The sequence below is a fragment of the Oncorhynchus masou genome, chromosome 5 (genome assembly GCF_036934945.1).
Source record: "Oncorhynchus masou masou isolate Uvic2021 chromosome 5, UVic_Omas_1.1, whole genome shotgun sequence".
Taxonomy (NCBI): domain Eukaryota; kingdom Metazoa; phylum Chordata; class Actinopteri; order Salmoniformes; family Salmonidae; genus Oncorhynchus; species Oncorhynchus masou.
Window position 1 is genome coordinate 60,397,608 of NC_088216.1, and position 17,533 is coordinate 60,415,140.

Sequence of the window (17,533 nt, forward strand, 5' to 3'; positions counted from 1 at the left end):
CCGTTTTCCATTGTCTCCTTATATGGCTGTGAATGCGAGAGGAGTGAGTCAGCCCTTTCTGTCGTTTCCCCAAGGTGTCTGCAGCATTGTGACGTATTTGTAGGCATATCATTGGAAGATTGACCATAAGAGACCACATTTACCAGGTGTCCGCCCGGTGTCCTGCGCCGAAATTGGTGCGCAAAAGTCAGCTGCAAGTATTTTTCCACAGAATTCAGAGAAGAATGCAGGCTTCCACGAACGATATATCAATGAAGAGATATGTGAAAAAACACCTTGAGGATTGATTCCAAACAACGTTTGCCATGTTTCGGTCAATATTATGGAGTTAATTCGGAAAAAGTTTGACGTTGTAGGTGACTGAATTTTCGGTTCGTTTCGGTAGCCAAATGTGATGTACAAAACGGAGCGATTTCTCCTACACAAAGACGCTTTCAGGAAAAACTGCACATTTGCTATGTAACTGAGAGTCTCCTCATTGAAAACATCCGAAGCTCTTCAAAGGTAAATGATTTTATTGATTTGGTTATCTGGTTTTTGTGAAAATGTTGCGTGCTAAATGCTACTCAAAATGCTAAGCTAGCTTAGCATACTCTTACACAAATTAGTGAATTGCTATGGTTCAAAAGCATATTTTTAAAATCTGAGATGACAGTGTTGTTAAGAAAAGGCTAAGCTTGAGAGTAGGCGCATTATTTTCATTTTATTTGCGATTTTCAGAAATCGTTAACGTTGCGTTATGCTAATGAGCCTGAGGCTTTAGTCACGATCCCGGATCCGGGATGGGGAGTTTCAAGACAGGCCGGTGGGTGACAGAAGCTGAGCGCTGATCGCCACCGTAGTGAGGCCCCCATGTTCGCACCAGGGGACAGGGTCTGGCTCACGACCCGAAACCTGACTCTCCGCCTGCCCTGCCGGAAGCTGGGTCCGTGGTTTGTGGGGCCATTTAAAGTCCTGAGGAGACTAAACAAGGTGTGTTATAGGTTACAGCTCCCCTCTTAACCCCTCGTTTCATGTGTCTCTCCTCAGGCCGGTGGTGGCTGGTCCACTACAGGACGTTGAGGTATGGGAGGTCCCTACGCCCCCCCTGGACTTCGAGGGGGGTCTGGCGTACACTGTACAGTCCATCCTGGACTCTAGACTTTGGGTGGGGGGCCTGCAGTACCTCGTGGATTGGGAGGGGTACGGTCCGGAGGAGAGGTGCTGGGTGCCGGTGGGGGACATCTTGGACCCATCTCTGCTGGGTGAGTTCCACCGCCTCCATTCTGAACGCCCTGCACCTCGCCCTCCGGGTTGTCCTCGAGGCCGGCGTCAGGGTGGGGGGGTACTGTCATGTACTGTGGCTCCTCTCCCTATTCGGGCGGCGCTCTGCGTTCGTCGTCGCCGGTCTACTAGCTGCCAGCAATCCTTTTTTTTTTTTTTTGAGCTGGTTTATTAAACGCCCTTTTAATTCTGAACTTGTTTCTCCTGCACCTGACTCCACACCCACATCTCCTTGGGAAGTTTTGACATATATCCAATGGTATGTATGACAAGACTGCTGCTTTCATGCCTCCCGGGTGGCGCAGTGGTTAAGGGCGCTGTACTGAAGCCCCAGCTGTGCCACCAGAGAATCTGGGTTCGCGCCCAGGCTCTGTCGTAACCGGCTGTGACTGGGAGGTCCATGGGGCGATGCAAAATTGGCATAGTGTCGTCCAGGTTAGGGAGGGTTTGGCCAGTAGGGATATCCTTGTCTCATTGCGCACCAGCGACTCCTGTGGCGGGCCGGGCGCAGTGCACGCTAACCAAGTTTGCCAGGTGCACGGTGTTTCCTCCAGGTTGGATGCGCTCTGTATTAACAAGCAGTGCGGCCTGGTTGGGTTGTGTATCGGAGGACGCATGACTTTCAACCTTCATCTCTCCCGAGCCCGTATGGGAGTAGTAGCGATGAGACAAGATAGTAGCTACTAACAATTAGATACCACGAAATTGGGGAGACAAAGGGGGTAAAAATTCAACAACAAAAAAAAGACTGCTGCTTTCAGGAATGGAAACAATTTACAGGTAGGTGGAATGTATTTCTCCCAATGTTACTACAGCAGGGAAAATCAACAACTAAGCCATCATACTGGATACCACTACAGACCAGAGAGATTTGGGCAGAGGGGAATGGAAAGATTGGTGAAAATAGGTTAAGGGGATCAGTGACATTTAGTGCAGCAGAGAGAAAAAGCAGACGGGCTGAACCACCCATACCGGATCCGGGATAATTGTCAGCAGCAAAGCTGAATAGCATAGCGCCACAGTCAAACAATATTACTAGAAAATATTCATATTCATGAAATCACAAGTGCAATATTGCAAAACACAGCTTAGCCTTTTCTTAACTCTTGAAACTCCCCATCCCGGATCCGGGATCGTGACTAAAGCCTCAGGCTCATTAGCATAACGCAACGTTAACGATTTCTGAAAATCGCAAATAAAATTTAAATAATGCGTTTGCTCTCAAGCTTAGCCTTTTCTTAACAACACTGTCATCTCAGATTTTCAAAATATGCTTTTGAACCATAGAAATGGACTAATTTGTGTAAGAGTATGCAAAGCTAGCATAGCATTTTGTGTAGCATGTAGCACACAACATTTTCACAAAAGCCAGATAACCAAATAAATAAAATCATTTACCTTTGAAGAGCTTCTGATGTTTTCAATGAGGAGGCTCTCAGTCACATACCAAATGCGCAGTGTTTCCTGAAAGCGTCTGTGTGTAGGAGAAATCGTTCCGTTTTCTACATTGCGCCTGGCTACTGAAACGAACCGAAAATGCAGTCACCTACAACGTAAAACTTTTCCCGGATTAACTACATAATATCGACCGAAACATGGCAAACGTTGTTTGGAATCAGTCCTCAAGGTGTTTTTTCACATATCTCTTCATTGACATACAGTTCGTGGAAGCTTGCTTTCCTCTCTGTATTCCTTGGAAAAATACTGGCAGGTGACTTTTGCGCACCAATTTCGGCGCAGGACACCGGGCGGACACGTGGTAAATGTGGTCTCTTATGGTCAATCTTCCAATGATCTGCCTACAAATACGTCACAATGCTGCAGACACCTTGGGGAAACGACAGAGAGGGTTGATTCATTCCTCTTGCGTTCACAGCCATATAAGGAGATCATGACAAACAGAGCCTCAAAAATCCTTGTCATTTCCTGGATGCCATCTCATCTTGGTTTTGCCTGAAGCTCACGTTAAAGGGCACGCACAGAGAAGATCTTTGTATTTCTGGACACGTCAGAGTGTTTTCTTTTGAACAGTAGCAATTATATGCATAGTCGAGCATCTTTTTGTGACAAAATATCTTGTTTAAAACGGGAACGTTTTTCATCCAAAAATGAAATTGCGCACCTAGAGTTCCAAGAAGTTAATCTACCTGTCGTCTCAGATTTTGAAATTATGCTTTACAGCGAAAGCAATACAAGCGTTTGTGTAAGTTTATCGATCGATCGCTCAACAAAACAATAAGTACACTTAGCATCAGGTAACTTGGTCACGAAAATCAGAAAAGCAATCAAATTAATCGTTTGCCTTTGATGATCTTCGGATGTTTTCACTCACGAGACTCCCAGTTAGACAACAAATGTCCCTTTTGTTCCATAAAGATATTTTTTATACCCAAATACCTCAGTTAGTTTGGTACGTTATGCCCAGGAATCCACCGGAAAGAGCGGTCACGACAACGCAGAAAAAAATTCCAAATTATATCCATAATGTCCACAGAAACATGTCAAAAGACGTTTTTTATAATCAATCGTCAGGGTGTTTTTCAAATATCTATTCGATAATATATCAACCGGGACAGTTGGCTTTTCACTAGGACCGGGAGTAACAATGGCCGCCTTTCTCTTTTGCATACAACTCATTGAGAGCCCCCACCTATCCACTTACGCAATGTGGTCGTTCACGCTCATTCTTCAAAATAAAAGCCTGAAACTATGTCTGAAGACTGTTGAAACCTTGAAGAAGCGATAGGAAAAGGAATCTGGTTGATATCCCTTTAAATGGAGCAATGGGAGGCTATGGAACATGGAGTTTTCAAAATAGAGGCCACTTCCTGGTTTGATTTTTCTCAGGGTTTTGCCTGCAATATCAGTTCTGTTATACTCACAGACAATATTTTGACCGTTTTGGAAACTTTGGAGTGTTTTCTATCATAATCCGTTAATTATATGCATATTCTAGCATCTGGTCCTGAGAAATAGGCGGTTTACTTTGGGAACATTATTTTTCCAAAAATAAAAAATAGTGCCCCCTAGTTTCAAGAGGAGTAGTTTGTGGATGTATGCTCTTTTAGAAAAGTGCAAAAGTGGCTCTGTTGTGTTGTATAACTGCCCACTGAACACCAGCAAACCACTTATCCCACCAGACATGGCACCAGGGCCCTTTTCACAGTCCACAAATCCAGAACAAATTCAAGAAAGTGTACAATATTATATAGAGCCCTTGTATGTTACTTTCTTCCATCTCATATTGCTCAAATAAACAGCCAACCTGGTTTTTAAAAAACAGATAAACACCTCAAAACGCTTCTCCCCTATTTGACCTAGATAGTTAGCTAGCCAGCTATTGTCGTTCTTTTAACGTAACGTAACGTAATCAACACTGCTAGCTAGCCAGCTAGCCCCCGAATAGCAGCACTGTAGAAACTATTACACTCAACGGAACGACTTGATTAGTGTAGTGTCAACAACGCAGCCACTGCCAGCTAGCCTACAAAGTCAACAACGCAGCCACTGCCAGCTAGCCTACTCCAGCAGTACTGTATCATTTCAATCATTTTAGTCAATAAGATTCTTGCTACGTAAGCTTAACTTTCTGAACATTCGAGACGTGTAGTCCACTTGTCATTCCAATCTCCTTTGCATTAGCGTAGCCTCTTCTGTAGCCTGTCAACTATGTGTCTATCTATCCCTGTTCTCTCCTCTCTGCACAGACCATACAAACGCTCCACACCGCGTGGCCGCGGCCACCCTAATCTGGTGGTCCCAGCGCGCACGACCCACGTGGAGTTCCAGGTCTCCGGTAGCCTCTGGAACTGCCGATCTGCGGCCAACAAGGCAGAGTTCATCTCAGCCTATGCCTCCCTCCAGTCCCTCGACTTCTTGGCACTGACGGAAACATGGATCACCACAGATAACACTGCTACTCCTACTGCTCTCTCTTTGTCCGCCCACGTGTTCTCGCACACCCCGAGAGCTTCTGGTCAGCGGGGTGGTGGCACCGGGATCCTCATCTCTCCCAAGTGGTCCTTCTCTCTTTCTCCCCTTACCCATCTGTCTATCGCCTCCTTTGAATTCCATGCTGTCACAGTTACCAGCCCTTTCAAGCTTAACATCCTTATCATTTATCGCCCTCCAGGTTCTCTCGGAGAGTTCATCAATGAGCTTGATGCCTTGATAAGCTCCTTTCCTGAGGACGGCTCACCTCTCACAGTCCTGGGCGACTTTAACCTCCCCACGTCTACCTTTGACTCATTCCTCTCTGCCTCCTTCTTTCCACTCCTCTCCTCTTTTGACCTCACCCTCTCACCTTCCCCCCCTACTCACAAGGCAGGCAATACGCTCGACCTCATTTTTACTAGATGCTGTTCTTCCACTTACCTCATTGCAACTCCCCTCCAAGTCTCCGACCACTACCTTGTATCCTTTTCCCTCTCGCTCTCATCCAACACTTCCCACACTGCCCCTACTCGGATGGTATCGCGCCGTCCCGACCTTCGTTCTCTCTCCCCCGCTACTCTCTCCTCTTCCATCCTATCATCTCTTCCCTCTGCTCAAACCTTCTCCAACCTATATCCTGATTCTGCCTCCTCAACCCTCCTCTCTTCCCTTTCTGCATCCTTTGACTCTCTATGTCCCCTATCCTCCAGGCCGGCTCGGTCCTCCCCTCCCGCTCCGTGGCTCGACGACTCACTGCGAGCTCACAGAACAGTGCTCCGGGCAGCCGAGCGGAAATGGAGGAAAACTCGCCTCCCTGCGGACCTGGCATCCTTTCACTCCCTCCTCTCTACATTTTCCTCCTCTGTCTCTGCTGCTAAAGCCACTTTCTACCACTCTAAATTCCAAGCATCTGCCTCTAACCCTAGGAAGCTCTTTGCCACCTTCTCCTCCCTCCTGAATCCTCCTCCCTCCTGAATCCTCCTCCCTCTCTGCAGATGACTTCGTCAACCATTTTGAAAAGAAGGTCGACGACATCCGATCCTCGTTTGCTAAGTCAAACGACACCGCTGGTTCTGCTCACACTGCCCTACCCTGTGCTCTGACCTCTTTCTCCCCTCTCTCTCCAGATGAAATCTCGCTTCTTGTGACGGCCGGCCGCCCAACAACCTGCCCGCTTGACCCTATCCCCTCCTCTCTTCTCCAGACCATTTCCGGAGACCTTCTCCCTTACCTCACCTCGCTCATCAACTCATCCCTGACCGCTGGCTACGTCCCTTCCGTCTTCAAGAGAGCGAGAGTTGCACCCCTTCTGAAAAAACCTACACTCGATCCCTCCGATGTCAACAACTACAGACCAGTATCCCTTCTTTCTTTTCTCTCCAAAACTCTTGAACGTGCCGTCCTTGGCCAGCTCTCCCGCGATCTCTCTCAGAATGACCTTCTTGATCCAAATCAGTCAGGCTTCAAGACTAGTCATTCAACTGAGACTGCTCTTCTCTGTATCACGGAGGCGCTCCGCACTGCTAAAGCTAACTCTCTCTCCTCTGCTCTCATCCTTCTAGACCTATCGGCTGCCTTCGATACTGTGAACCATCAGATCCTCCTCTCCACCCTCTCCGAGTTGGGCATCTCCGGCGCGTCCTACCTGACAGGTCGCTCCTACCAGGTGGCGTGGCGAGAATCTGTCTCCTCACCACGCGCTCTCACCACTGGTGTCCCCCAGGGCTCTGTTCTAGGCCCTCTCCTATTCTCGCTATACACCAAGTCACTTGGCTCTGTCATAACCTCACATGGTCTCTCCTATCATTGCTATGCAGACGACACACAATTAATCTTCTCCTTTCCCCCTTCTGATGACCAGGTGGCGAATCGCATCTCTGCATGTCTGGCAGACATATCAGTGTGGATGACGGATCACCACCTCAAGCTGAACCTCGGCAAGACGGAGCTGCTCTTCCTCCCGGGGAAGGACTGCCCGTTCCATGATCTCGCCATCACGGTTGACAACTCCATTGTGTCCTCCTCCCAGAGCGCTAAGAACCTTGGCGTGATCCTGGACAACACCCTGTCGTTCTCAACTAACATCAAGGCGGTGGCCCGTTCCTGTAGGTTCATGCTCTACAACATCCGCAGAGTACGACCCTGCCTCACACAGGAAGTGGCGCAGGTCCTAATCCAGGCACTTGTCATCTCCCGTCTGGATTACTGCAACTCGCTGTTGGCTGGGCTCCCTGCCTGTGCCATTAAACCCCTACAACTCATCCAGAACGCCGCAGCCCGTCTGGTGTTCAACCTTCCCAAGTTCTCTCACGTCACCCCGCTCCTCCGCTCTCTCCACTGGCTTCCAGTTGAAGCTCGCATCCGCTACAAGACCATGGTGCTTGCCTACGGAGCTGTGAGGGGAACGGCACCGCAGTACCTCCAGGCTCTGATCAGGCCCTACACCCAAACAAGGGCACTGCGTTCATCCACCTCTGGCCTGCTCGCCTCCCTACCACTGAGGAAGTACAGTTCCCGCTCAGCCCAGTCAAAACTGTTCGCTGCTCTGGCCCCCCAATGGTGGAACAAACTCCCTCACGACGCCAGGACAGAGGAGTCAATCACCACCTTCCGGAGACACCTGAAACCCCACCTCTTTAAGGAATACCTAGGATAGGATAAAGTAATCCTTCTCACCCCCCCCCTTAAATGATTTAGATGCACTATTGTAAAGTGGCTGTTCCACTGGATGTCATAAGGTGAATTCACCAATTTGTAAGTCGCTCTGGATAAGAGCGTCTGCCAAATGACTTAAATGTAATGTAAATGTAAATGTAATAGTTTGGTGTATGCATTCATATGTAGGCTACATGTGCCTTTAAAATGTTTTCATGTAGTTCTGTCCTTGAGCTGTTATTGTCTATTGATGTTATGTATTATGTCATTCTGTATTATGTTTCATGTTTTGTGTGGATCCCAGGAAGAGTAGCTGCTGCTTTTGCAACAGCTAATAGGGGAGCCTAATAAAATATAAAATACCACCCACACATAGCTAAGGTCAAGTCCCAGCATAACTGCTCACCTATAGCTCCTTGTCTGTATCTGTCCTTACATTTTCTCTACAAAAGAATAATAGGCCTACATTGTATTGGAATTATCATGTCAAATAGGCCCATAAATCTGTGTGAACAAACTGAAATGTAACAAAAACCTTTCGCTCTCATTCTGAAACTGTATGTCAACCTCTATTGCTCTCAGACTCACTTCCTGCTGGACTCCAACCAATGATGTGTATAAACCCTGGATTGCTGATGCTATGTTTTGGCCATGGAGAGGCTTTGAAGCCATACTGGCACTCAGAAAAGCAGACCTTCATAGGAATGAATGGAATTCTGCAGTATTTAATTTAAATGTTTAAAGGACAAAATCACATGCATTTAAGTATTTTTTGTTTTGGTGGGGATATTGACATTAATACTTTCTAAAAAATAAACATTTAAAAAAGGTACTTAAAGGTTTTTATACATAAAACCCTGTCAGTCATCTAGTGCACACATAAATCATTGATTCGAACCAGTGTTGCATAACAACCACCAAGTGTGCGTGTGTGTGTGCATTCATTGAGTGTAACATTGCACCTCTGGCTTGCATAATATGCCAGGCTGCTTCTGGGTGCTAACGCAGGAGAGCGCTCCAAGCTAATGTTTATTCAGAGCATGAGAAGGTGAGATTGTACAGGGTAGTCTTTCTAATGCTATCCAAGCTGATTTTCTAAGTTCATATAATACTATTATTACCATATTTCCTATGCTTTCCATGGATGATAAACACCTAAGTCAGTAGGTTTTAGTAGCTACATAAAAAAGGGCACTTGTTTAATAAGTTACTAGTGACACAGGACATGGCACCTGCACACTTGCTGACCATATAGTCTTAGAGCTGTACAGTGATGTTGCAGCAGGTGTGACTGATGTTGCAGGTAGGACCCGATATGAAATGGGCATGGGGCTTTCCCACCCAGACCAGATATGCATAAATGTATTTGTTAATGATAAAAAAAAATGTTGTTATTAAAGTAATGACTATATGCCGTGGCAGAACCAGGGTGAAATTCCCCTTTAATTGTGTTTTTTTCAAGGTGTGTTTGTATGTGTGTGAAGTTTCTCCACTTTGCCTATTCCTGGGTGCTAAAATTCGAATAGTTCGCCTAATTTCAGTTTTGTGACAAAACAAGCAGTTTTGAGAATCACTGTAGTTAACTAAACATCTGAAATATATTTTAATTTACCAAAAATATTGTATTTTCAGCAGTTTGAACCTGGTGTATAAAACTGAAAGGAAAAAGAAGGGTGCAATTGCGGCCAGCAATTTGAGGCGTTCCTGCAGGTGTTCCCCCCTCGAGCATCCCACTGGTTCCTTCATGAAACCAGCTAGCTAGCTAGGACACGGTGTCCCCCCAACCTCCTGCATGTCCTTCACCCCACTTGATGGGAGGAGTGACACTGTGTGCTGGCAAGCTAACTGATTTTATGCAGGAACAAATGGGATGCTTAGGGGAGGGGTTTCATGAAGGAACCAATGGGGTGATGGGGGGAACGCCCCAAATTGCAGACTGCAGTTGCACACTATAGAGTAAAATACACTAAAACTTAACAGGAAGCATAGAAATTGTGCACATAGAACAGATCTACAACTTACTACAATTGCTTGTAATGAAAATGACAAATCTATAACTTGGTCGGGTCACCCAAAAAGTTACATATTCCAACTTTAAATGCATACTAGGCCTTACTGTAGCTGACAGCTTGTGGCCAATAAATCAAATTCCATTAACACTGTGCCCAAGTCTGGTTATGGGCAGTGGCGTTGCATTATTCAGGGCAGGTGTCACATCAGTTTGCAAACAATGTAAAAAATAAATTAAAAACATTTATAATTAAACATTGAGTTAATAAAGCCGCATACAAACATGGTCTCTTTTTTGCTTTCTTGGGTAAGGCAGCTCCAAAATGCAGGTGTTTCAGCCTAGCTCAATGCTTTCTGTGATGGTGGGGCACCCAGTGGAAAATACGAGCGTAGACGTTGGTAATGTTCTGTAGTTGCGCCATGATTGGTTTAATGTTCTGTCACTCATGGGGACACGACGTCACCGCAAAATCTACAGGGATAGCTTGAAAATTCAAACCCCTTGGGTCCTGCCATAGAGTTACATTAGAAGTGCCCATCCAAGAAGGCTCAAGGTCATTGACCATAGATAAATTGACTCCAAATCACCTTATATCTACCGTAGCTTTGACTGGACTGATCATGTCGTCATACTTTCAAAATCTTAGCTCGCAAGCTAGACAAGCAGTCATCATCCCAGATCAAGTCGACAATCTACTATTCGATCCTTGTCATATGAAGAGAAGTTATAGATCAAATGTGTAAGTGCTCATCGGCCAAACATTACACAAGTTGGAAATCGCAAATTCAACAGTGAGTGGTTTGGAAGGAATCAGTGGCTAACTGCAAGTGTTGCAAAGCTATCACTAGTCTGCTATTCAGTGGAGTGGGTGTGTAGTCCAAGTCTGGGTTTAAGGGTTTCTTTTTCCGAGCTTAAAAGGATAAACACTTAACACCATGGGCCAGAAAAGGTTGTATACATTGTCAACCTAGCATGACTTCTGCCGCGTTCAAAACAACTGAAATCTCAGAACTGTGACCATTTCTTCCTTACAAAGACCGTAATTAATTTGCCAGAATTGTACATAATTATGACATAATATTGAAGGTTGTGCAATGTAACAGCAATATTTAGACTAAGGGATGCCACTCGTTAGATTCACTGAAAGAATAAACGTATTGTTTTCGAAATGATAGTTTCCAGATTTTACCTTATTAATGACCTAAGGCTCGTATTTCTGTGTGTTATTATGTTATAATTAATTAATTATATGATTTGATATTTGATAGAGCAGTCTGACTGAGTGGTGGTAGGCAGCAGCAGGCTCGTACGCATTCATTCAAACAGCACTTTCCTTTATTTGCCAGCAGCTCTTCGCTGTGCTTCAAGCATTGAGCTGTTGATGACTTTAAGCCTAACAACTCCCGAGATTAGGCTGGTGTAACCAATGTGAAATGGCTAGCTATTTAGCGGGGTGCGCACTAATAGCGTTTCAATCGTGACGTCACTCACTCTGAGACCTTGAAGTAGTTGTTCCCTTTGCTCTGTAAGGGCCGCGGCTTTTGTGGAGCGATAGGTAACGATGCTTCGAGGGTGGTTGTTGTCGATGTGTCCCTGGTTCAAGCCCAGGTAGGGGCGAGGAGAGGGACGGGAGCTATACTGTTACACTGGCAATACTATAGTGCCTATAAAAACATCCAATAGTCAAAGGTTGATGAAATACAAATGGTATAGAGAGAAATAGTCCTATAATTCCGATAATAACTACAACCTAAAACTTCTTACCTGGGAATATTGAAGACTCATGATAAAAGGAACCACCAGCTTTAATATGTTCTCATGTTCTGAGCAAGGAACTTAAACGTTAGCTTTTTTACATAGCACATATTGCACTTTTACTTTCTTCTCCAACACTTTGTTTTGCATTATTTAAACCAAATTGAACATGTTTCATTATTTATTTGAAGATAAATTGATTTTATTGAAGTATTATATTAAGTTCAAATAAAAGTGTTCATTCAGTACTGTTGTAATTGTCATTATTACAAATAAATAAATAAAAATATAAATCAGCTGATTAATCGGTATCAACTTTTTTTGGTCCTCCAATAATCGGTATCGGCGTTGAAAAATCATATTCGATCGACCTCTAGTATGTTGTGTAGTAAGCTGTTAGAAGCCCATGTGCCTCACTCTATTCATTTGGTCCCTTTCCCCCTCATAACTTAGCCTACTGTTGGTGGTGCATAGCCTATATCCTGTTATAGATAAATGTAAACATCGAATATTGTAAGAGCTTTCATTGTCTGTTTATATACCCCCTTTATTTATCCTATGGTTCTGACTTGGTGTACAGGTAGAATACCGTAAGAACGGCCCATGTTCTGAATTCTGTCACTGTACATTTCAAAAGTGCTGAACTTAAAGTTATATTGACTACATTCGTCCTAGCTCAATCATTAATGTCTTAATCGAAATTATGGAATCCCTCTTATCTGCTCATCATTCCCTTATACCATAGTTTGTACAGCTTAATTGTCCGTAGAAACAACATTTGTTTAAGCAAAAAGGAAGTAAATGAGGCTGAATACACTCAGACAAGGCTCCACTGATAACCAGATGTAGCAGTGGTAATGATTCACACCATGGTGTTGAAAAGAAAGCTCTGCTGTTGGGACAGATTTGCGTAGGCCCCAACGGTTTGTGGGCAACGTTTGTCACCGTTATATTGCAATTAATGTATTGTTTAGTGTCGTGTGTAGTGGCTCTGCTGGCATGCATCTAAAAAATGTGTTTGCCCCACCAAGATATACATGCTAAAATGAACACTGGTTATGGGGGTGGGTGACAGACATAGACCGTAAATTACTGCACCAAGTGTACACCTGCAATAATACTATAAATGCATTGAGAATAAATGGTTGGATTGCAGAAGCTACTAACGAAGTCAATAATATACTTGAATTACGTTATGTTTAGATGGGACATCCTGAATGGGACATGATGTGAAGATAAGAAAAGTAGCAAAATGTGTCTTACCTTTTTGACAGGTTTGTGAGTAGGGACCGCACTAAACGCAGCGGACGACACTGACAGTTCACCCATGACAATTTCGCTGTTCTTGCTCACTGTCATGGCTGAGTATTTTTCCGCCACGTTCTCGCTCTCCTTTACTTCTTTGCTGGCTTGTTTCAGCTCCAACTTTCCGTCCCCTAGAGTGTCCGACATTCCGATAAATAATGAAATCGTGCAACAAATTAGTTAGAACGTGGTAGTAGCTAGTTAGCTACAGAATTAATGTTGCTGCCAACTGTTCGGTATTTTGAGGAAGAGTGAATTATTTGTGCAGCTGAAGAAACCATTTGGTATATTAGTTGGCCGTTTTATCTTTACAAACTAGTGTAGCAATTGCTGTCATAAAACGGCTGGTTGCCTGCGCAGTTCCTTCGCGGGCACCAAGCTACAGTCTTTTTGCATAGCAGTCAAATGAAAATGTGCGCTATGGGGGGTGATATGAGCCAAAATTAAGCCTAGGCAACCCTACCACCGTGTGGCTGTAGCCTGCCATTGAAAGTCTAACTGGCATGACATGAGACCAACGCCTTGCTAACGTCTGCGTGACGCCTGCGTGTTAATAAACCTAGGCAACAGTACCACCCTGTGGCTAACCTCTGCGTGACGCCTGCGTGTTAATAAACCTAGGCAACAGTACCACCCTGTGGCTAACCTCTGCGTGACGCCTGCATGTTAATGAAAGTCATAAGGTGTATTTCCTGTTATCGCTAATGGCCTAGAAAATCTTATATCCAATCTATAGGTAATCTGTCTTTCCTTCAACACCTCATGGGATGGTATATTATCTAATCTCGCTGTATACATATCTAAATGTTGTTAGCGAATCACAGATGGTGTTGTTACCAGTTCCCAGTATCAGACAACCAATAAGAGTTGTGACTGTGACTTTCAGTCGAATAGAGAAGTTCATAGGCTTTCGCAGAGGGTCCGTGCTATTCGGGTACCTTGGGATGTCTCTCCCGCAATCAACAACTCCCGGCCGTGACCGGGAGGTCCATGGGGCGGCGCACAATTGGCTCAGCTTCGTCCGGGTTAGGGAGGGTTTGGCCGGCAGGAACATCCTTGTCTCATCGCGCACTAGTGACTGCTGTGGCGGGCCGGGCCGGGTGCCCGATGACCAGGTCGCCAAGTGTACGGTGTTTCCTCCGACACATTGGTGTTGCTGGTTTCCGAGTTGGATGGGCATTATGTCAAGAAGCAGTGCGGCTTGGTTGGGTTGTGTTTCTGAGGATGCATGGCTCTCGACCTTCGCTTCTCCTGAGTCCATACGGGAGTTGCAGCAATGAGACAAGACAGTAACTACTACCAATTGGATACCACGAAATTGTGGTAAAAAAAATGTAATACAATTTTTAAAAAGGATATATTTTGGCCTACTGTGTTGATTGAGCAAATTTGGTTTATTTGAAAATAATTACTTTTTGTTGTTAACGAATTGAAGGCACATAGGCAATATTATTTACTGTGTCAAGTAGGCTAATAAAAACATAATTTTATGTGTTAGTATTATTTATTTCATGGATGAATTCAATTGTACATGAAAATATACACACGTATTGCTTTAGGATATACATATTTTACATTGTGTGCATTTTTTCCACTGTCACTAGGCCTACACATTCACACTAGAGCTGAATTGAATGGGGGATGCATAAGTACTTTTCAATGAAGAAGGGAAATGAGGTACAACATACAACTTCGATCGAAGACCTTAAATCATGCCTGACAAGACCAACGAAATCATAACGGTATCCTAATAGTCTGGATACAGGGGTAACCTATTCTACAATAATGTAATTGTATGTGCTAGTATTATTTATCTAATTGATCAATTAAATCTCCCTGCACAAGCAACCAAATCCTCTTATCCTGTTCAACTAATTTGGTGCCACACAAAAATGACTGTATATACATGCCCCTGTGCCCATGTCAGTGCAACATGATCCATCCAAGGCCTCAGCTGGACGCCTAAAATGTGAGAAATGTAAACAAGATGCTACAGTTGTGTGTGTGTGTGTGTGTGGATAGAGATCCAAGAATAGACGTGAGAAGATGGCAAAGGAGATAGTGATGAGAGTGGGAGCATACAGTATGAAAATAAAGACCCATTGGGATCTAAAATGAGTGTGGGGTACCCTCGTGTCTCCTTTTTGTCCATTTGAGGATACTACAGTCACCCATAGTGGAGGTTCTTGGAACACTGCTATTTAAGTCTGAGCAGAGGTTGACGAAAACCTTTTAAAGGTGGTGGTACTATGTTGCATGTGATCTTGAATACCAGGCAGATCTTTGAGTACAGAATGAAATGGTGTAAGCTTACAGGCTAAACTTGAGAAAGGGGTTCCAATGTTTTGGTTCCATGTAAAACCCTCTGTGGAATGGAGCCCAAAAGGGTTCTACCTAGGCACAGATGGGTTTCTACCTGGAACCAAAAAGGGTTCTCCTATGGGGACAGAGGAATAATCTTTTTTAGGTTGTAGATAGCACCTTTTTTCTGAGTGTAGGCCTATATTAGAGTGGTGGTTGCATGGTTTTCCGTAAAAATAAATGTAACAGGCCCTGTGCGTCTCTGGAGGATCTAGCAAGATAGCGAATCATTGTATCACTGACTCAGTATGACGATAATGAAGATGTCTAACTTGCACCGTTATGCAATTATTAAGAGACTAATTCACGAAATCCAGGCATGGCAACAGCTGGTGTATGATGGCGACCGATTATTTTACCAAGTGGGTGGAGGCAATACCCATTAAGTTCTGTAAAGGACAAGAACGTGCTTAACTCTAAATTCCCTTCTGTAACCCATTTAAAAAGGGTGCTTGGAACCAAAAATCTGGAACAAGATACGGATGCTATCGGTTATATTCTGTCACCAATGGTTTGTTTTAGAATTCGTTTTTCCATGGTAAATAATCAGACATTTCTCAATATAGTCCATTGTCAATAGATATCCCTTTCCTACTCCCTCCTCCAGGTTTGGAAGAACGGACCAACCACACCCTCAAGACTGCCACAGGCAAGTCCCTTAACGGGTTCCAGGAATGGTGGGAGGACAACCTGAAGGTCATTCTCTTTGCACACAACAGCAGCATCCAGGCCTCCAGAGTACTCACCCTATCGCCTGCTGTATGGACGGGAGCTACAGCTGTTGACTGAGGTAAACAATGCAATTGTATATACAATCATTGGATCAAATTTGTGATTGATTTAGTGTTTGTCTGTTGCTATTTTTGTTTATCCTCTTAAGGATCACACCCTTTCTTTCAATTTCCACCTAAAATGACATACCCAAATCAGGATCCGAAGCAAGGTTATGCATATTCTTGATACTATTTGGAAGGAAACACTGAAGTTTGTGGAAATGTGAAATTAATGTAGGAGAACATAACACAATAGATCTGGTAAAAGATAAAAACAAAAACATACATTTTCTATTTTTATTTGTTGTATCATCTTTGACATGAAAAATAAAAGCCATACATTCAGATAGGAATGGAGGTAATTTAGATGTTGTCCACAAGAGGTCAACAGTGTATGTGCAAAGTTTCAGACTGATACCTTCAAGAATGAGCGAGCTACATATCATTTAGTATGAAGTCACCCAGGTGTACCTCACGAGATTGCCCAAATGTACCCAAGTGGCCGAATCTTCGCCTTTGCCTTCACCTCCAACCATGTGGCAAGGTCTCTGAGATCATAGGTGCTTCTCGAGCCCTCTTTCAGGATGCCCTTATTCAAACAATGTTCAATGAAACTGTCTCTGAGGTACACTGGAAGTTTGCTAAGAAGCCTGTCCACGTGGGAGCCACATTTCAGCTCGTTCCAGTCTTCTCCTTCAACGGATTGGAGCATCGAGGTCAGGGATTGGACAGCCAGGGAGAATTCTTGGAAGGCAGCATGGTCTCCCATTTTACTTGGAGATGTGTTCAGGATGTTTAGTTCATTCTGGACTAGCTGACGTGGCTCACCATATCTCGCCTTCAGGGCTTGGAGAGCTGCAGTGTATATGGTGTTGCGGAGTGCATAAAGGATTGGGCCAGCCTGTATGCACTGGGAAACCGCAAATGATCCATTAGTACTTGGTATTTGTAGCGTTCTGACAGATGACTGTGAATACCCAGTAGACTCTCCAATGCCATTTCCAAAAGGACAAATTCACTCTCCTTTCCGTTTTCAAAGTATGGCAGTTTGGGTCTGGGAATTCCATAGGCTGAGGCTACTAGAAGTTTCATAATGTTGGCTCCCTCTTCTGGTTGTGTGAAGGATAAACCCGGGACTTCTGATGAGCCCACTGTGACCTCATTGGGCCGGTCCCCTACTGTCCCAGACCCTCCATTTGTGGCAGCCGGAATTGGGTGAGAGCCCTCCGACCTGTTGTTTGAGGACTGGCCTGGCCCTGGACAAAAGGAACGATTTGCCTTGGTTGGTAATTGGCGAAAAGGCGAAGGAGTGATGCTTTGTCCAGATGGAGGAATGCTAACTCGTGTCACTGGCGGAGCGGCCTGTCTCCCGTGCTCCGTGTTGGCTGTTGATCCCGGAGCTTCCGGGCACTGTGTGCCATGCTGTACCAGAGGGGCAGATTGGGAAAGAAAGGCAGACAGGTCAGGTCCATGTGGA

General features: G+C 44.6%; 1 protein-coding gene across 2 annotated transcripts in view; it reads right to left on the reverse strand.

The window, feature by feature from the left end:
- The window catches only part of LOC135540015 (S-adenosylhomocysteine hydrolase-like protein 1), a 70,527-nt gene extending 57,231 nt beyond the window's left edge, over positions 1–13,296 (reverse strand). For both annotated transcript variants that reach the window (XM_064966307.1, XM_064966306.1), the window contains exon 1: positions 12,881–13,296. In XM_064966307.1, coding sequence (XP_064822379.1) covers positions 12,881–13,069 — 189 coding nt within the window. In that variant the 5' untranslated portion in view covers positions 13,070–13,296. The remainder of the gene's footprint in view (positions 1–12,880) is intronic.
- Between the last annotated feature and the right edge of the window lie 4,237 nt (positions 13,297–17,533).